Genomic DNA, 21,481 nt, shown 5'->3' on the forward strand with positions numbered 1-21,481 from the left:
CTAGGTAAACCATGTACTTTGTCTCAATTATAGATGACTTCTCAAGTAATAAATGGATTTATTTCCTCAAGAATAAATTTTGAATTATTTGACAAATTCAAAAAGTTTTACGGCTCTTGTGAAAATACATACAGAGAAGAAAATTGTGTTGAAGACAAATAATGGTGGAAAATTATGTGGGAATGAATTCAAGACTTGACCTCATAGACTCTCTAAAAAGGAAGCGACTATGCTATCCAAAGAGTGCATCTACTTTTCGTGCTCCCAATATTGGCCTTCCACCACTTTTACCACGTTATGGCAATATTTCTGTAGTGCACAAAGAGAAGCATGGCCATTATTTTCCATCCATTTGTAAGCCGGTTCCTTCTAGTCTAGCCCATCCAGCATGAACTTGATATGGAGGCTTAAGACAGTTCCTACTACTGCAACCATTACAAACTTGAAATGGAGTTCGGTTATTTATAAATTATAAATTGATTTGGTATTTCAAAACTGACATCAAGATAGTTTATCCCCAATTAGTATTGTCATAAATAATCACCGCAAGAAAAACAAATTACAGGAGCAAAATCACAAACAAAATATTATCTTCTTCACTGCATCTGATAAATTTAAAATGCAAAATTTATTGCTCAAACTACAGCAAGCAGCAAAAGGCTTAAGACAACCCGGTGTTTGCAAGTGCTTAGAAGAAATTAAATACATTTTTTGCTTAAAAACTCATTACAGCCAATATAAACCTTAAGACGCAATCTTCAAGCTCAGGTGCCAAAACTAGCCTGCAGGCAACTTGGATTCTCAAAGAATGAATATTACATTAACATATCAGACCGTGGAACTGCTGCTCCATGCTATAAAATACACTTCAGTGCATGCTAACCATAACGTACATGAAGCATGAAAAAACTGAGTGTTGCTTTCAAAATCTTGATAGCGCCAAAATCAAATTTGACAACGTCAATCTTAATTATGGCTAACAATGGCATAAGTCCAAGAATGCATCAAAATATACTGCAAGCTTGATTTAATAGGGATTATAACACCCCTAGTACACTACCTTGTGACTTTAAAGTAAACTTTGGAGACGGCCAACAATGCACCTCCTAGTATTGTTTGACTACATAATCAAAAAAAATATTACATACTACTCTAACTTGGTTCACATCTGAAAGTGAACTGTTCTACTTGCTTGTTTTTCTCCTCTTATTAAAATGTTTAGCTCCTCCAGCACCCTTCCTCTTCTGAGATAAGATCTTATCTGCCATACTTTCACCATAATGCTCTTTAGAGACCCCCTGCTTTCTTTTTCTGAAATTTCCTTGTTTGTCACCATCTGTTTTAGTTGTGCTCTTTCCAAACTCATTTTGTTTATGTTTGTTACTGGGAATTTTCATTGTCAGCGAGGACTTCTTACCAAATGACTTACTCTCTACTTCCACCTGCGGACCCTGACCTTTTCCATCCTTTGTTGTCTTATTTTTAAAACCCATAGAATTTCTATCTTTGCTTCTATAAACACCAGCCATAAATTCTGCACAAAGGGAATATCAAAATATCATCAATGAAATACAAGTAAATTTTGCAGGTACTCAATACTAAATAGCATTAAACAAGTTCTAGAATTTGGAAATTAGAGAATAAACCTGAATCAGGTTCTTCACCCACTTCCTGTCGATACCAGTCTGCATCGTCTATATCATCATTATCATTTTGTTCCATGCCCTCAACTTCAGTGGGTGGATTCATCAAATTTGGCTTTCGCTTTAATGCTTGCTTGGCAAGTCTGCAATTTCACAACATTGTCTACTTAATCCAAAGAAATGAAAATTAATGTGACCAACAACATTCTTCCACAAAAAAAGCTAGCGGATGTGTTGACTGAAAGGCACATAAATTTCACCACCATTTCAGCCAAATGTTGTATATCTGCATAATTGTGGCCCTCTCACTAGGAATGCATTCTTTTACCTTCCAAAGTAGAAACTCAAAATACCTAGTGTTCTGAGTCCTGGCAACTTATAACTACTAATTTCAGGTGCCTAGAAGCCAACCAAATGCCTTTGACAGCTCCAAAAATATGCTTGCACCAGAAGGGCAAATACAAGATATCCAGACATCCTGATATAGACAGATGCCAAAAGAATACTACACCACACACTTGATAACTTTTATACGTAGACAGATGCCAGTAAGACTACTACACCAAACATTGAAAACTTTTATAGCATGAAATCCCCATGTTTGACCACTACAAGCCCATCTTCTGAAGGTTATGGTACTTACTCCTTCCGATGAACATTTGCTTCCTGCTCAGCTCTCCTCTGTTTCCGTAATGCCTCTCTCTGTTCTATGTTTTCTCTTAACATTTTGACCTCTTCAGGTGTTTTTTTAACTGCATCCAAGAAAAACAAGCAAGTTATTCACGATATTGACAATATGAAGCAGATGTACAGAAATGCTATTGAACTGCTCTTCACTATGTTTATAATAAAACAAGATCCCTATTTGTGATGCTGTCCAACATATAAAAGCTAATGATTAAACATGTACATAGTTATTTTCAATCACCATTCAACAGAATTCTTGCAAATTAAATAAAAAAGGTTTGGTCATCTAACATTACGCACAAACTAGAAGGGGGTCCTAGCACCTAGATGCTTATCCTGCAATAAATTTTCTTTGTAACAATCTTGTGTTAGAAATTTCTAAAATTTACAGAGGATTAATAATAGAAAATGTGTACTGTGGTCACTGACTGCACCCAAGCATACACTAAATAGGACAAATATTGACAAAAGCTGAGAGAAATAACTTGAGCCTAAAGATAAATTCAAAAAGCTATTTTCTCCATAGAACGAAACAAGTTCTTAAAAATAACCAGAATTTCTCATGGCTATGGATTGAACCATTGCCAGTTTATAGCCTAACCTGGTTTTACAGATAAAGGTCATTTCTTCTGGAAAACGAGAACAAGCATCCTTATTATTCATTCTAGTCTTTATTCATTCAACATCATATGGAATCACTAGATAAGAAAAAATGAAAGGGAAGCAAGCAACAAACCAAATTCATGGAAGATGATAGCTCCAGAACTTAGGCCTTCTTCAACTTTCACAAGTTGCAAAGTCATCCGTGGTCCTATTTCATGAAGCTTCACAGAACTTTGAGTAGATGCTCTATTTACTCGACCACAGTCATTCACAAGTTTCACTGTTGCTGCTTCATCTTCCATCTCACTTTCTGATCCATAATTTGGCCTGTCAACAATAGATATTCAGTCAAAATAATTTCACAAATGGAAGCACTGACCGTACTCAAACTTGTAACTCCTACTTTCTACATATTTTATTGATCATCACTATTAAAAAAAAACTTCAAACAAGTGTATAAAGGCACTTGATAGCTAAAAACTAACAAGAGGGGCTTATAGCTAAAAGATAACAAGAGTAAAAATGAGTGATTTTTTCATTTAAGATTGGAATAGACAGAATACGCTATGCAAGAGCGAAATTTTTCCTCCAAACACTGAAATAAAATGATTTTTCCCACACAAGGTTGCTAACTGCACTTTTCCAAGTGAAAAGATTGTTCCAGCGTGTGCTGTTAGAGGGCAAACTTATTGTGGGTTTAAGTTTTGATTCAATTGAAAAAATGAAATCGTATACATATTTGTAATGTTAGCAAAGTCTTTGCCAAGTCCGTCCACATTTTTCCCTCGTTCTTCCCCAAATCCAAAATTTTGATCATCCAAGTTACTCCCACTTCTCAGCTTTGAAGCATCACTTCACATCACCCTTCTGCCGTAGAAGGGCAGTGTCCACATGTATATGATACTCTGTTACCAGGTCTGCCTTGGAGGTAACCTGGATCTGCAGATTGAATCCAAATCTGGCAGAATATGCCTTGGAAGCAACCTGGATCCACCAATCATATCCAGATCTGGCAGGATCCACCCAGAACTGCATCCCAAATTCGGAAACAGGCAGGATCCTCCTGGGAAACATATCCTGCAAGACTTTAAGTGCCCAGAACACGTGTATCCCACAAAATTACAAATACATCTGTTCGAAAAAAGATTCAACAACATTTGTGTTTGCTTGACAAAATAATAAAAAAGTTAATAGTTAATACACATTTATGCTTCCTTTCTGAAACAATAAAAAGTTGATGCACTAAACCCTTCTTCACAGTTTCATCACAGGCATGTCATTGTTCTGTCCATAAACATAACAAATATCATTCTCCTCTCAACTAGTTTGTGGAATCTTATAGATGTTATTGCGTGTGCAGATAATTTTTCCTGTTATATAATCTCATTCTCCACTTAGCAGGTTTACAGACTGATTCTCAAGCATAGTTTTAACACTCAGAACCAGTCTTTGGACCAGCCACCTATCAAAAGAGGTTTCAACTCGGCCTTGGATCGACTCACAGATCAAACCAGATTCAATGAAACAGTTTTAAAAAAAAATACATAAAAATATTATTTTTTCATTAAAAAAATATCATTAAGATTCTAAACCATTAGAGACAAAATATGCAAAAGTTTACTCATCCATGTACCATGTAAGGGTGAATATCTCAAAATGGCACCAAGTGTAATACATATCCACAACAAAAAACATAATCAATGAGGCTCTAAATGGCCTCTAGAGTCCAAAAACCATGCTACAATCTACTGAGCCACTGACCTACTATAAATCACTGATCAACATAATCAGTCATCAAACTCATCGCACCCCTACCAGAAATGGGATCATTAGCAGGGCACAATTTCAAGTCTTAAGGCACATCAGGGATAGAATTTTTCCTTTTTTAATAAAAATCAGCCTATAAACCCATCCCAAGTTCACGTGTGTAGGGTCCAGGGTCCATGCAGGCTGACCTGCTCGGCCAGTTCAAGATGAGACCAGCCGATTTGGGCCAGTTTGATACCTGGCCCTGTCCAACCAGCCAGTTTGACCAGTTCTGGTTTTCCAATATGGTACCAAACTGTTACAAATCAGTCCATCGGTCCAGGTTGCTGGCCAGTTTGATACTTGACCCTGTCCAACCGGCTGGTTTGACCAGCTCCAGTTCAGATCTGTTAAAATTGGCAACTAGGGCCAAATCCCACTTTGGACAGCTCCTTTGAGGAAGATAATTGTGGCATTGAATTCCTCTTTTCAAGAGGACCAAAATTGACCTAAAGAACACTAAATTTGGATAAGGAAAATTATTTATTTATTTAAAAGAAATTCTACAAATCATGACTTTATTGAGGTGAGAAAATTGAAAATTTGAAATTCAAATTTGCCTCCAAGTGTCAAGGTCGGCTTCACCTCCATGAGAAAAAATTGTTATAAAATTGATATCAATAGGCTTGGACTTGTCGGAACACAGGATTTTCTGCAAGTTGAATCCCACTCTTATTGTCATAGTAAATTCTTGTAGTATCCAATACTTGCTCAAAGAGTTCTCCAAAGAGCTTCCTTAGCCATACTGCCTCACAACTAGCCATGCTAGCAACAATGTATTCTGCTTCATTCGTGCTAAGGGCAACAGACTTTTGTTTTTTGTTCATCCAAGATATCATGGCAGATCCTAAGTTGAGGCAGCACCCTGATGTGCTCTTTCTGTCACTAGAGTTACCAACCCAATCAGCGTCAGAATATCCATGTAGCCTTACATCTTCGGCAATATATCTCAATCCAAGATTGATGGTCCCATGCAGGTACCTCAACACATGCTTTGCAGCAACCCAGTGTGCATGAGAAGACTTAATCATGTATTGACTACAAGGCATATATCTGGTCTATTGTTCACTAAAAACATCAGTGCCTCAATCAGTTGACAGTACTTAGAAGGATTAGCCAAATCAAGGCCTGCAACTTTACCACAAAGCTTCTTGAAATTCATTTCCATTGGAGTATTTATGGTCTTACACTCAGTCATGCCAAACCTTTCTAGTAGTTTGACAACATATTTTCCTTGAGAAAGGAAAATCTCACTAGATTTTTGCCATACCTCCAGGCTCGGAAAGTAGTGCATCAAACCAAAATCTTTCATTTCAAATTCAAAAGCTAATTCCCTCTTACACTGGAGAATAAGAAGCCAAATATCGGTCATAAATAAATCATCGACATACAATACCAAAATCAAAGGCATACCATGCACTGTCTTGAAGTAAATATTTGGATCAGCATTACTTTTAGTAAAACCAAGCTTCATCAAGAAGCTATCAATGCGGGCATACCAAACTCTTGGAGCTTGCTTCAAACAATAGAGGGTTTTCTTCAGTCTACATACATGAGTTTTCCAGTCATGTACTTCAAAGCTTTGTGGTTGCTCCACAGATACTTCCACCTTGAGGAAGCCATGCAGAAAAGCAATCTTCACAACCATTTGGTGAAGAGACCATCCTTGGCTAGCTGCTAGAGCTACAATAGATCAAATGGTGGTGTTGCAGGCAACAAGTGCAAAAATTTCATCATAGTTTATTCCCTCTTTCTGAGAGAAACCTCTAGCCACAAATCTATCTTTATAATTTTTAATACTGCCATCAGCACCATGTTTAATTTTATACAACTATTTAGAAGAAACAACCGATTTACCTTAAGGTCTTGGAACCACTTCCCATACATCAATATGAATAATAAATTCATATTCTTCAGCCATTGCGTCTTTCCACACTTGGGCCTTTACAACTTCTTCAAAAGTGCACAGTTCATCTTGAATAATGTTGCTCATTGTTGGAGAAAAGTGTGACTAGGTTCGATATCTGTAAATGTAATTTTGATCTTTGTACTTGTCAAAAAAAAGAGATATTATTTTTATAAAATTATATGAATGAGTTTCTTGCTCATTCCATAGGCCTAGGAAAATCAAAGAGTCAAGATTATGTTAGAGAGCTATTTATGAGCATTTACGTAATGTACATAGGTCAACCTAGTGTCAAGAAGCCCTCCAAGACAAGCACCATTCTTCAAAAAAGAAATCTGCAAGATAAACGATGTACAAACATAGTAATGTCGGCTTGCAAATTAAATATAAGTCATGTCGGCTTGCATCAACGGACACACCTCTTCACACTATCATGTCAGCTAATTATGGAGGACGAACCACTATAAATACCTAGCTAGGGTATCCGCAAAACAACAGTGCAAAAACTCGGACTTGTCTGAGATTTTTGGACATACCTCTGCAATTTTCGGGTGTAACAGTGAGTACAGGATCTCGGATATCAATGAATATTTCGGTGGACAATGTAACCTTCTCAATGGTATCAGTCTCGGCATAAATATGACAATAAAGCTCTCGATGCAAGGAGAACACAGTCACAAGGTATTAGTACAAGAAGAAGACACAGTCATGATCTCGGAGATGGAGATGATCTCAGGATCTCACAGTAGTATACACAGCCTCAACATAATTATGTTGAAATGATTTCATAGTGATGATATCATTGTCTTGGCATACTGAATGGAGTCACAGTCTTGACATATTGATAAGAAGGATCACAGTGATCCCACTGTGATACATTTTGTCTCTACATATTTGTGACAAGAAGAAGCTCGATGATCACACAGTGATGCACTCTCGGCATATTGAACACAATCATGATCTCGGTCTCAGTAAAGGAGCAGCAAGGATATAAGTGAAGAGGCAACAATGATGTAGTTGTAATAACCTTTGTGTTGCAACAATGATTACCTCGGTGAAGCAGCAGTGATGATGAAGAACTCAATAGTAACAAATAAGAGGATTGGTGTTTTGGTCTTGGAGTGGCATAATAGGTCAAGGGTCAAGGTCTTGGTGTTCGTCAATTGGAATCTCTAGAATTTTGTGCAGGTTTTCCTCTCCAAGAGGGAGAGGTTTTGGCCCTCGAAAAAAGCCAAACATTTTGTGTTCTTGTCTCTTTGTTTTGGTAGCAGTTTGATGAAGTAAACACACACACTAATAATAAGAAGACGATCAAGCTAAGAAAAATTGTAAAAGCACTTCACAAATTGTTATCAAGCCTAGAAGAATCCTACTAATACTAATTGCCCTAGATTCTTCAACGCTCATGGCTACAACATATCCTTGGAACCAGCGAGGTTTCTTGCTTTCTTTGAAAGTTCCTCTGGGGGCAACATGTTTATCAACATCTTGAAAGCCATAAAGGTTTTTTTTTTCAGCAAGAGGATCTAAAGGATCCATGGGCTCCATGGATTCATCATCAGGATCAATTTCAGGCCCTGGATTTTCGTGTTTCTCAAATTCATCATCTTGACTATCATCATTAGCAGGAGGAAGAGGAGTATCTCTTGCTTTTCCAAGAGCTACATCTTCATCAAATGTTACATCCCTACTAAACTCTATATTTCTTTGACCATGTACGTATATTTTGTAAGCTTTAGAATTCTCACAATAACCAACAAACGTACCTTTCTTACCTAAAGCTTCCAGCTTGTTCCTTTTCTCTTTCGGGACATGGAAGTAGACAAGATAGCCAAAGGTCCTCAAGTGCCCAACTTCGGGTTTTTCGCCAGTGAAGACTTCTTCAAGAGTCTTGTTGTTTAGGGCATGGGGAGGAGATCTATTTTGGACATAGACAATTGCATTAGCAGTTTCTCCCCATAGAAACTTTAGCAATTTCTGATCATGCAACATAGCTTTGACCGCTTCCATGATAGTTTTATTCTTTCTCTCGACCACACCATTTTGTTCTGGGTTATATGGTACAAGTGCTCTCTTTTCTGGTTCCAGCTTCTTTGCAGAAGTCAATGAAATCCTTGGAAGTGAACTCTCCTCCATTGTCAGAGCTAAAGATTTTGATCTGCTTTCCAGTTGTTTTCTACTAGAGATTTGTAATCTTTGAACATGTTAAAAGCTTGACTTTTATTTTCTGAAAATAAATCCATGTTTTGTGAGAAAATCATCCACCAAGGTAATATAATACAAGTAACCACCAAGAGAAGTTATAGGCATTGGTCCACATAAATCAAAATGTACAAGATGCAATACCTGACTGGTTATGTTTTTGCTTTAAGGGAATGTTCCCTTCAGTTGCTTTCGACTTGCACACCCTTGGCAAACGCCATCATGATCAAATCTGATTTCTAGCATTCTAGAAACCATTTTTCTCACATGAGGTAATGCTTTGTATTGCAAGTGAGCGAACCTTTGGTGCCAAAGTTCACTTTGATGATTGATGTCATGGATTAGTGCATGAATAGGTTTTATTGATTTTGTATAGACCTTCACATCTAGATCCCATAATGAGAGCATCTCTCATGTTGGATCTCGATGGCCAAGTGAGAACTTTACCATTTATGAAAGCAACTTTCATTCCTCTATCTTCTAAAGTTGATATGGACAGATTTTTCTTTAAACCAGGTACATATAAAACTTCTTGAAGAGTCAAAGTTTTACCTTGATCCAGATGGAAAGAAATAGAACCAAATCCCTTTATGGGATATGTACAGTTATCTCCAAGAATGATCTTCAAATCTGTCTCCCTCTCAACCAGATTAGAGTACTTCTTTGTAACCAGTGAAGTGCCTTGAAGCACCACTATCAACCAACCAGTTATCACAAGAATCTACAGGAAATGAACTCGAAAGAGTAAAAACAAGAAAGTACTCTGATTGAGTATCAGTTGCATTCTTATCATACCTTTGGTTCCTTAAGAAATGGTAGTTTCCTCTACGAGCAGAAGGAGTTTTTCTTCTTCTTCTGTAATCAAATTTGTTGGAACGATTGTTGAAGTTGGATTTTCATGGTCTTTTGTTTTTTGAGCAGTCACGAGCATAGTGGCCATGCTTGCAATAGTTGTAGCAGTGGACTTTTGATAAGTCTCTGTTCCATCAAGAGTTGTTGGGAGCAAGCTTTCTCGAATAGTGAATTTCTCTTCCTTTCTTCTTCTTGCCTTGTATAGCACAGGCAGTAGGTTCTCTCTCCTCGTGCTTGGGAATTCTTCCTCTAGAAATCATTTTGGCTTCTTATTGACCACACTTTCCCGAAAGCTCATCAAATATGGGAAACTTATCATTGTTGTTGATGGTAGTAATAAAAGTCTCCCAAGAAGAAGGAAGACCTCCAAGCGCAATCAACACCATTTCTTTGTCAAGAATAGCGTCGCCAGAAGTTGACCACTAATCTTTGATTTTTGATATCCTCATGAAGTATGCTTGAATGGTCTCTCCTCTGTTCATTTTAATATCCTTGAGTTGATTCTTTAAGGCAATAATTAAATTCAAGTTGTTCACTTAATACATTCCAATCAGTTTGTCATACATTTCTTTGGATTTCTTCAGGTTGACAACAAATGTGATGAGGTGGCCTCCAAGAGAATCGAGGATAATATTTTTAGCCTTGACTTTTCTTTTCTTGAATCTGACTTTCATAGCATCATTGGAGTTTTCAGCTGGTTCTGCTATCTCTCCCTCAACAGGCTCAAGAACAGCGTATTCCTCGAGAAATATAGAATCTGGTCTTCCAAGGGAAGAAATTTGAAGCATCAACCAACTTCTTTTCATTCTTAAAGTAAGAGGAAGACACCTTAATCTGCTCAAAATTTCAACAGCAAATAGAGGGGCATAGCAAGAAATATATTACCAAAAAATGGACTGCAAAAAAGAGTGGAAAACACTTGATATTTCAACAGATAAATGAGCTGCAAGTAGAGTGGACAGCAAGCAGAAAATAAGTTGCAACTGGAGTGGACAGCAAGCAGAAAATGAGTTGTAAATGGACAGCAAGCAAAAAATGAGTTGTAAATGGAGTGGACATCACAAAAAATAGGATGCAGAGAGAAGAAACAACAAAACATTTTCCAGCAACAAATGTGTTGGAGCAAGCACTAGTCTTCTTGATCCCGTCTTCACCAAAGCTTTGATACCATGTTGAAAATCAGATGTACTATGTTGTTACAATCACTTAAATCCAAAACTTCTTTATGTTGCAATATAAGTTAAGTAATTGTAGATAGAAAATAAACCATATGCACAATAGAAGACAGCCAAGAACTCAATGACCAGGGGAAAACCCAACCAGATTATTCTTCTATTATAAATCAATTGTTCAACAGAGATACAAAGTACAATGAAAGAATGAAGAAGTTCACCCAAATCTGAAGAAGATCTCTGATAGTAGTCATTGATGCAAACACTGAATCACTTTGGCTCTCAAAGATCTGTTATTGCTCTTCAAGACTCTCTTTCTCTCTCTCTCTAGACTCTCCAAATCTCTCAAGTTTGCATTCTCCTTTCACAAGCACAACTAAACGTGTCAAGTGAGGATGAGAAGCACAAATATATAGGAAGAGCAAATAGGTTGAATTCATGAGAGCGTAACTCCTATGCCCTGAGGAGTTACACATGTCAAAATAAGTGTAAGTTATGCCATAAAGGAGAGGAGTGTAACTTATGTGTTTAAGAGAGAAGTGTAACTTATGCATTAAAAAAGTGTAAGATGAATCTTTTTATGACGAGTCATTAAACTGTGTAAGATTGTAAGAGGTGCATAAGAGCATTAAGGAGAGAGATGAATGAATCCATTAAGAGAGAGAGAGTAACATATGCATTAATTGAGGGGAGTTACATATGACCTGATTGAATCACGATTGAGAGACTTGAATTTCTTTTTAATAATACTATAATAATATCATAAAGAGAATAATAGTAATAATAATAATAAATAATATTGATGATTAAATAAAAAATTAGACAATTGAGATTGATTAATGTTAAATTATGGTATGTTCTATGCTTAGAGCAGTTTACTTCTTTTCTTCTTATTAGCCACTGTTTAGCAATCACATAAACATAAAGTAAAGTGCAGATAGAACATTAAAAGATCGACAAAAAACAAGCCAAGACAAGAGACACCAGATGTGGCGGCTAGCCAGGGACAAACCCCAATGCGGGGAAACCCTTTGATCAAATCTTCTTTTATCTTCAATAATTCAGCAGAGAGAGAGAGATAGTACAATATCACTAATCAGTGATTTACAACAGCAGTAATGAAACCCTTGAACAGCAATAGCAAAAGGGATCAATCAGCTCCCAAAATGTCCTCAAGACAACCTAGGAGAACTCAGTCTCCAACAGAAGTAGTGGCAGCCCAAAACAGTCAAAGTAAGATGGTCAAAACAGCAGTGAATGCTACAGCATACTGCAACCAGCCCTAACCAGTCAACGTTGTCATAAATGTGCCCTCAAACAGTCAACGCAGACTTGTTCAGCTCTTCGGCTAGCCTAGGAGAGGCTGCCCACACAAGGCTGCAGTCAATGGAGGCAATATGCTGGTCAACGCAGGCCTAAACCACTTGCTACACCTTCCTACATCCTTGCTGCCCTAACTGCGTCCTCCTTCAATGCTGCCCTAGCTGCGTCCTCTTTCCCACGTGAGATCTGCATCCTCCTTCCTTTGTATACCCAAGAGACAAGGAAGAGATGAGAGGATGAGATGAGTTGAGATAATGACTCAACCTCTCCTCTATTTATATGCAACGCTGGGCAAGAGTGCCACACACTTAACTGCTGGCCGACCTTGACAATTTGTCAAGTAATTACAAATAAATTCATATCTCCATAAATACTTGTAGGAATCGGATGATCTTTAGATCAATCCTACACCTCTCGACAAGAGGAATCTAGGAAAAATATCAGCTGCCATAAATGAGGTGACCCACATGGAGATTGGCCCTAGTTGCCAATTTTAACAATTAAGGACAAGTTAAGTGATTTTCCATCATATATACTACTTTTGGAAAGTCATGGTTGCAAAGATAGACACGACCTTTTATTTTTTGAAAGTCAATCTAGAAAGGTCAGAAATGTAATATTATTCAAGGAAATTCATCCCATAGCTGCCAATTTTCAACATTGCCTTCATCAAGAAGACGTAGTACTTTAAGGATTTGAGTTCAAGCCTAGCATTCAAACACTCTAAAATAATTGATGGGGTTAGGGATGTTGTACTACAGAGTGCCTAAAACTGGAAAGATAGAATAACAAGGGAATCTTGTGTATCAGATTAGCTGTTGAGATTTATGCTCTCGACCATTGGATGTCTGTGTCAATTTTTTGGGAATGGAATCATGTTTCAGGGCTTCAGATGCTTGCACACGAGTTTGAATACCCTGAACTACATGGTATCACTAGAATCATTAGACCCCCCAGTTATAAGTCCTTCCATCCTTTCTAGTCCTTGTTGGATATGCTGTTTAAAAAAGAAAGGAGGATGATCAGAAATTTTCACGTCTAAATGGCATTTATTGAGGAATATTGGAACACAAGTCAAGCTCGTTTCTCCAGAGTCTAAATACAATGTGCTCAGATTTTTGAACATAATGAAGATGTATCTCTTTTCTAAATGCCAAATGGTATGTGCATCAAAAGGCTACTCAAGAGAATTATATTTATTTGACTTCTATCTATAATGCTGCCATTTTATCCAAGGGTATTTGTGCAGAAAGAAGAACAATGGAAACATATCACTGAATATGTAAGTATTATCTTTGGGACTGGCCCTTCAACGCCTTCCATAATTTGAGCTATCTTGAAAGAATTTTGTAGCTCTGTAAGGGCATATCAAAAAGCTTAAATGGAGATCCGAAGTGAGGATGATAAACTCGGCTTCAGGGTTGAATAAGGATGATAAACTCGGCTTCAGGGTTGTTTTAAATTCAGAATTTTGTCTGGTTTATAATTCTGTTGGCAGAAGGCTCTCCTGTCTCGTTCTGCACATAGCATTTATCTAAGGGGAGATTTTTCTCATTCCTCCTATCTACCTGCTTATCATATTCTTCCTAATTCCCTCTTTCCTTCCTGCCCTTGTGGAGCAGAATAGACGGTTGAAACAACAAAGTTCAAATATTCATGCCAAATTGTTTCAAATTTCACAACAAAGCTTCAGCTAACAGAGAGTTTAAAACTTTAAAATATCCTAACACTTATTTAGATGCCAAAATTGACCAGACTGGATATCTTGCTTGAAAATGGTGCCAAAGAAGCTGAACAGACAACAGATTGTGAACGAAATGAAGACACCTAACAAATTAGAATAGTTGTTGAAAATGTTTTTTTCCAAGGAATGTGGAGTTTTCAGCATTTGCATAAAACTGGAAACAAAACAGATACTGCATAAGAGTTTCCGCAAGAGCTTTTTGACCTGTATGATTGAGAGAGTCAATGGGTTTTATGATTTATCACATGCATAGAAGAGGGTTATATAAAAATTGGGGGGAAATCAGATTTTGAGGACATTCAACAAGCCCTGTGACAAAGCACATAACTGTATCTTTTCATAAGATTTTAGATTCAAATTATAGATAAACATTTCGTACAATTTTAAATTCAAATGTGTTCTTTTGCCTTCTTTGTTTTGCATCTTCCTAAATAAAACTACACTGCATACATAGATAGGCTCACGTTTCAAAATACAAATCCCTAGTGACAAGTACAACACTACCCTGAGCTCTATCTTGTTATTCTCTCTCTTCTACAAAGGTAAAAGTGCAGGGGAAAGAAAGATCTTACTTGGTAATAAATTCACTCACATCATTAAGACCCCTCAGATCTGGTACTTGGCGATTTTGCACAAACTTTCTAATTCTACGTGAAACACCCAGGGGCTGCAACGTGATAGAATAATGACGAAAGTCAATTTGTTTGGTGTCTTTATTATAACTGAGCAACACTACTCTTTGACATGAAGACAGCTTTACCTGTTGAGAAAATAATTAAGTGAAAACGATGTTAGATTGTTGTTCTTCAGTGCCAGATGTAAACAGCATTAACACAACTTATAAGGAGATTTTAGTGCTGCCAAAATGGAAAAGCACAAGAATATAAATTGGGCTGACTATGCCTTGAAAACTCACTGTATTCACATCAATGACTGGAAAAATATTCTGAAACATGACAGTTATGAGTTTTAGATGTTGCTCTTCAGATCCAAAGCCAGCTAATACCATCTGGAGGATTAGGAAAAAAACAACATTCTGTTAGATGCTAAGTTAATATATTAACTAGGAATTTCAATAAGGGCATTCCACAAAAGGCTCAATGTCCTTGAGACTAGCTATAAAGTGAAGAAACAATTCAAGCTAATTTCACAAGTATGCTCAATTAAGGACCTACAGAGAAATCCAGGTTGTATAACCACACAAATAAGGAGGTAAGAAATACAATTACAGATCTCCTGGAGAACTTACCAGTGGTGGGTTTTTAAAAATCCCTACTGTTGACCTCGGTCGAGGCTGAGAACGTGCTATATCAGCCATCAATGAATATTCATGTATTTTGAATGTCAGCGTTGGACCATGAGGGCACCTAGCCACTCTTAAATAAGGTGAATTTTCTGTACTCGATATGATCAATAAGTGTGTCACACCAAGAGGCCCAGCAACATGTACAAAGTCCTTCAGAGTATTCTTCTTCTTTTCCTGCTCTCAATCAAGTAAATATTTGGAATAATAAAAAAAATAAGCATAAACACTTGCAAAAGCACAACCGTGCAACCAATAAACAAACCACACTAGCAAAAGCACAAATGTGCAACCAATAAACAAACCCTTCAAGTGCTTCCCAATTGATACCAGACACATGCACAAGACAAACTACATATGGAGGTTAAAGGGGAAAATATACCTCCTTCGACAGTTGGGCCTCTTTGATACAAAATTGATTTGGGGTGAAAAGTAATCTTATTGTTTTATTCATGTCTCAGAAGCTTGCATGGCTTGAAATTTGATATTTCAAAGCCATTCAGTTGTGTCCACTTTGAGTGGCAATGCAAATCACATGTTTAGATTGAATAAAGATTTTAAGCTCTCTAAATATTACATATTCCAACAATATATATTTAGGTTGAACATACATCCCTGATAATGATTCACAAGAAGTTGTCAGTTAGAAATAACAAGAGATGATCGGTGGGATTCCCAAAATTAGCTTTGATATTTTTATGGAGAAATATCAGGATTTATCTGTCAATATTGAATACTGGATCAGTTTTGGCAGGATAATATCCTATTTTAGTTGTATTAATTATTTTAAAATTTGAACAACCCAATGCAAACTAAAAATTGTTGCACAATTACACCACAACATCATAATTTGACATAGATTGTGCAAATATGCCAGAAATGTGTTGGAAGAGACAGAAGGATTTGGGCAGAGATGTACAATGATAATATTTTTTAATTCTTATCATAGCATTCTTAGGAAGGAAGTAGCTAACAGAGTCCAATGTTCAATATTCAAAGAGGCAATCGCCTATGTTACAACAAAATTCTGCACAAGTCTCACCTGTTGTACAGTGAATCTTATATTTATTCATCTGGCAGTATCATCATAGTCGTAATTTCATGGTTAGACGAATGTTCTTAACATGTATTCATAAAATACTGGCAACATAGAATTTATCTTATATCCTTTAAAGCAATCATAAAATACTGGCAACATAGAATTTATCTTATATCCTTTAAAGCAAAAAAAAAAAAAAAAAAAAAAATCACATCTGCCAAATGGCATGCGGAGTCTAATTTACCAATTATTTTTTATATAGATAAAGGTAAGATAAAATAATTTTGTTAATGTCCAACAAATGACAACAAAGGTAGGTCAATAAAAGTATTACATCTAATGCAATACAAAAAGAGGACGTGCAGAAGCAAGTACAAATGTTCATAACATGTACTGTTAAAATATTGGAAATATAGAATTTAATTTATATTCTTGTAAGCTAAATTTTTCAAGATCTGAAAATGGCATGCAGAGTCTAATTTACCCATTATATTTATGTGGAGAAAATGAGATAAGATAAAATAATTTTGTAATGTCCAATGAATGACAACAAAGGAGGTCAATAAAATTATTACATCCAATGCAGTACAAAAAGATGGGGTGCAGAATTAAGTCCCATAGCTACGCTATCAACAATAAGAAAAAATATAGCATAGCTAAAAGACTAGCACAGAGAAAGAAAGGGACAGAAACAAAATGAGAAAATAACCGCATGATCAAAAAATCATTAAGAATGTGTCAAGAGATGGAAATAAAAGACGAGGCTGAAAGTAATGAGATAAGATAAAATAATTTTGCTAATGTCAAACAAATGACAAAAAAGGTAGGTCAAAAGTATTACATCCAATGCAGTACAAAAGGAGGGAGTGCAGAAGCAAGTCCCATAGCTACGCTATCAGCAATAAGAAAAAAAATAGCATAGCTAAAAGACTAGCTCAGAGAAAGAAAGGGACAGAAACAAAATGAGTACATAAACACATGATCAAAAAATCATTAAGTAATAAGAACATGTCGAGAGATGGAAATAAAAGACGAGGCTGAAAGTGGGGGTTTGAGGAAATTGAAGTCTCCACATCCAAGTCCTCAATCATTGTGAAGGGGTCAATACACTGCATGAGAAGATCATCCGCAAAGTGACCAGGGCTATGGGGGCCTAGCTGTGTAATGATTAATCTGTGGTGGGAAAAATGGAGTGGGCCCTAGATTGAGGAAGCCCATCACTGCTACCAATCAAGACCAAGAGGAAGAATCTCTAGATGGATAATTAGTTGCTCAACACATCCAGGAGAATAGTACATCATGCATAAGAAATCTATCTCTAGCTATGGGTCCTCACAAAATTGCCTTAATTACCGCTCCAATGAAATCTTGCTCGAGTTATGGGGCAGAAGCTCCTCAAAAAAATCATGGAGGTAGAGTGACCAAACAAGGGGGAGGGAGGGACAAGATGAGATTCAAGGTCTCGCTAATCTAATACCTGAAGCTTAAACTCTATCTGTTGCTTCCTCCCTCATGTTGGCTCGTGAATAGGGAAGAAAGTGATCCTCCTAGAAGGCTTTGGAGGAGAAGAACCACAAAGGAACTGTGATCTACAGCCAAGAACAATCAGCAGCTCTGATCAAGATAACAGAAAGGAGATAAGCAGCTCTGGTCAAGATAACAAAAAAAATGCAGAAAGGGAATCATTCAAGTCCTGATAAAGGTAATAATCTTGTAGTAAGTGAGACATATGAGGATAAGGTGATCCTTTGTCTCAATCTCCTGAAGATGGTAAAGCTAACAAAACCTATTTGGTCAAGGAAGGTGATGAAACATCTCAACTCAAAGATTAGGAGAGCCAACCGAAAACTGACCCAGGTGAATCCCACACGTGTTGACCCAGTGTTTGCATGTATATTCAGGTCTAACAATTAAGTTGTCTCTCATTTGCAAGAATTAATTGAATTACAAAGCGATCTTACGAGCAAGACACTCAAGAGACCTAATACAAGTAACCTTAGTGTGCTTTCTATATATGTATTCTCTGATTACCCTATTCAAGCATTGTTTAGATGACAAGAGGTGGCCAAAAGTCTCTAGAGAATCATTTTAAAGGGGTCGAGGTGCAATTTAAAGAGATGGCCACAAACTGGTGTGACTTGGAAGCCTTGAAAACCAGAAATAAACCCGCACAAAAGAGCCTGCAAAAGCAAGGAGCAAAGAGGTAGGTGAGGGTAACATGGCCTCCGCAAAGCAGAGTTACCAAGAGTACAAAGTCTATTGAGGAAAGAGATAAGTCTGAAGATGGCTTAAAGACGTAAAGGATGTGCCCCAAACTTTGCCTAGATGATGGTCTGAGGGATCATCCACATGTACTAAATGACGCATTGTAGGAGAAAGGTCTACACTGACTCTGTCCAAACCCAATTAGCCTGCACAAGACCTAGAGGACCAAAACCATAGAGGACCTAGTGCTTAATAATCGCATCCATGAGACACACCCTATACGTGATGCCTTAGAAGTGAGTATGGGAGCACCAACCCTCAAGAAGGGCATGGGAGCCATAAACCTTGCTAACTCAAGGCTAAAAGGCATGTATCAAGTTGAACCAAGGCCCAGAAAGAAAAACGCCCAAATAAACCATGGTGATCTCAAACCTCAAACTCGTCATTCAGAAGTGGAAGTGATAGAATGAGAGAGCCCACTTTGATATATTGAAGATCGTAACTATTGATTGGAGTGGAAAAGTAGGATTTTGTTTATCTAAGTGCTAAGTCTAGCAAAAGAACCCTGTTGTCACTCAAATTGTACAGGCACCGCGATAACGACTAGGGTCGAGGGCTGTCACCCTAATCCCCAACCTCTATGTTCTAGTTGTCTCCCAATAGCAGACTAATGGGGTAGACCCTATGGAAATGAGATGATGAAAGGCAAGTTGGGAACCAACGAGTCCAGGAGACACAGTTGAGTGGCCTAGCTACCTGGTTGAATTCAGCGAGATTTTAAGGATTAGATTGGAATTATGTTTGAGACCAGTGCCTTATGGAGTCAACACTCTTGCCTGTTATAAGATTGAAACCAAGTGTCGGATGGACAACCACTGCTTTAATGCTTTACTAACCTATATGGAATGCAAATCCTAAGACCTAGGTGTGATGCAAAGATCTTGGTTAGTTTTAATTAAATGCCTAATCTAAGTATGACCTTCCCTTAACTGTTTTGAAGCCAGGCTCCAAGGTAGGTTGTGGGAAGGAGGCCAACAGGAAGCAAGCAAGGCTTGATTAACAATACCTTTTGTTAGGTTCCTATAACCCGATGCCTTTGACACTACAGAGATTGTGGCTCTAACGACTGCAAAGTCACCGTATTAACCACTGAAGAGTTGTTAAGCCCCTCAAGTTAGATGAGAAGGGTGGCCCAAAAGGTCTATCAACCATGCTTATGCTTGGAGGTAAGTTATTAATGCGAATTAGCTTAAGATGCAATGCAAGGATGTTGAGTGAGTCTTAGGCTAAGATTCTCTTAATGATTGAGTACTTTAAGTTATAATAAATTTTTTGTTGAGAAATCTAGGGCATTAGGATTAGGAGATTTCTCTTGTAATGATAACTGCTTGTGAATGCTATTTACTTCTTTAGATTAGGATCTTCTCTTTACTTAAATTATTATAGTGTTCTTTTCCATCAAACAGCGACCAAAGCATAAACAATAAAGAGACAAGAGACTCAGAATGTAAGCGATCATCCAGGGCCAAAACCTCTCCAACTTAAGAGGAAAACCCAAACGAAATTTTCTTTTTATAGAGACTTCAATTGACAAATACCAAGACTATGACCCAGACCCTTGACACAACTACCTTTCCAAGACCAAGTCACAAGCATTCTTGATTCAATTTCTTCTTCCTTGAGTCAAGCTTCTTCCTTCTCCCACTAGCTCGGCTATCCTTCAGATTTCAGTCCCTTGGATAAGACCTACAACTTTTCGCCTCTTCAAAAACCCTAGTCGCAGCACATGAGAGAGACTTTGTTCCTCAATTTTCTTCGCTTTAGATGGAATCTCTTTCATCTTCAACTCGGCTTGAGTACAACTTATTTTTCTCCAAAATCTGCTCTCTCAATATGATTGTGGTATCTCAATCCTTCCTGCAGTAGATAGCACTAGATCCTCACACGCGTGGAGAGTATCAACCCAAAATAGATCAAAAAACTAAACTCGGTGATGATCCTTCTTTCTTCGCTTGGAGATAGGACTCTTCTTTTGATCTTCACACTTCTATTTCTCTCTTTCTTACTTGACCGAATTCTGACCTTAAGTGAGGCCGAGCTACCCTATATATAGTGCTCTGTCCATCAAAAATGAGTCAACTTCTCCTTGTGACAAGGCCGACATGCCTTTCTAGAATTATCTTTAAGCCGACTTCAAGGTGAGCTTGTGATATGGTCTTGGAGGGTTAACAAATTTTCTTTTACAATAAATTACATGCCCAAATGGGTCTTCAAACTTTGACATTGACTCGATAGACTTATGACATGATGACCAACCCTAAAGGCTCACAATGGGAGCCTTAACTATAAAAATAAAATTCCTTGAGCATGAAACCCATGACTCAAGTATTACAAAATAATTTTATTTTTTCTTCTTTACATCAATTACATAAAATAACAATTACAAATGTCATTATGAAGACTTAACCTAGTTACATTTTTCAACACTCCCTCTTAACTAGGGAGCTATTCATAATCCATACAAGGTACTTGGACATTCTCAATCTGAAGAATTCTCATAAGAAGAGTTGGATTGGTAGCCCATCTGTATAGCATCATATTATCCAACATTGTCACATAGCAATGCCTTGACTAACTGCTCTATCTCTCCACAAGATTAGAGCTCAATGCTGGCGAGACCAATGATGTATAGACACCCTTATCATTGTCTCTCTCGGAACATACCCTACCCAAGTTCTTAGAGTGTGTTCCACCAGGACTATTCTTATCCTGGATTCCCAATCGTCAAAGAATATCGGTCCTCTACAACTACTCTTATCTTGGATGCCCTGACTCATCCTCAAAGAGTATTAGATGCCAGATGTTTTACCCAATCCTCCATTATGTCTTCCCCAGTGAAGACAAGAATGATGTATCTATCTCTCCCTCTCAACTTAGGGAGGTCATATCCATTCCACTGAAGGAATGTACCCATTCCTATAAACAGGAATGTACCC

The 21,481-nt window shown here is 37.4% G+C and overlaps 1 protein-coding gene across 1 annotated transcript in view; it reads right to left on the reverse strand.

The window, feature by feature from the left end:
- Window positions 1–769: 769 nt before the first annotated feature.
- PPAN (PETER PAN-like protein) overlaps window positions 770–21,481 on the reverse strand; it is a 51,360-nt gene continuing 30,648 nt past the window's right edge. Inside the window, exons 3-9 of the mRNA XM_089460369.1 lie at window positions 15,188–15,418; window positions 14,855–14,947; window positions 14,511–14,698; window positions 3,067–3,260; window positions 2,287–2,395; window positions 1,647–1,786; window positions 770–1,534 (exon numbers count right to left, since the gene is read on the reverse strand). Of these exons, the coding sequence (XP_089316495.1) occupies window positions 1,185–1,534; window positions 1,647–1,786; window positions 2,287–2,395; window positions 3,067–3,260; window positions 14,511–14,698; window positions 14,855–14,947; window positions 15,188–15,418 (1,305 nt within the window). The 3' untranslated portion in view covers window positions 770–1,184. The remainder of the gene's footprint in view (window positions 1,535–1,646; window positions 1,787–2,286; window positions 2,396–3,066; window positions 3,261–14,510; window positions 14,699–14,854; window positions 14,948–15,187; window positions 15,419–21,481) is intronic.

This window comes from Pinus tabuliformis, chromosome 7 (assembly GCF_031772625.1).
Source record: "Pinus tabuliformis cultivar Carrire ecotype Pingquan chromosome 7, CPIR1, whole genome shotgun sequence".
In the NCBI taxonomy this organism is placed as follows: Eukaryota; Viridiplantae; Streptophyta; class Pinopsida; order Pinales; family Pinaceae; genus Pinus; species Pinus tabuliformis.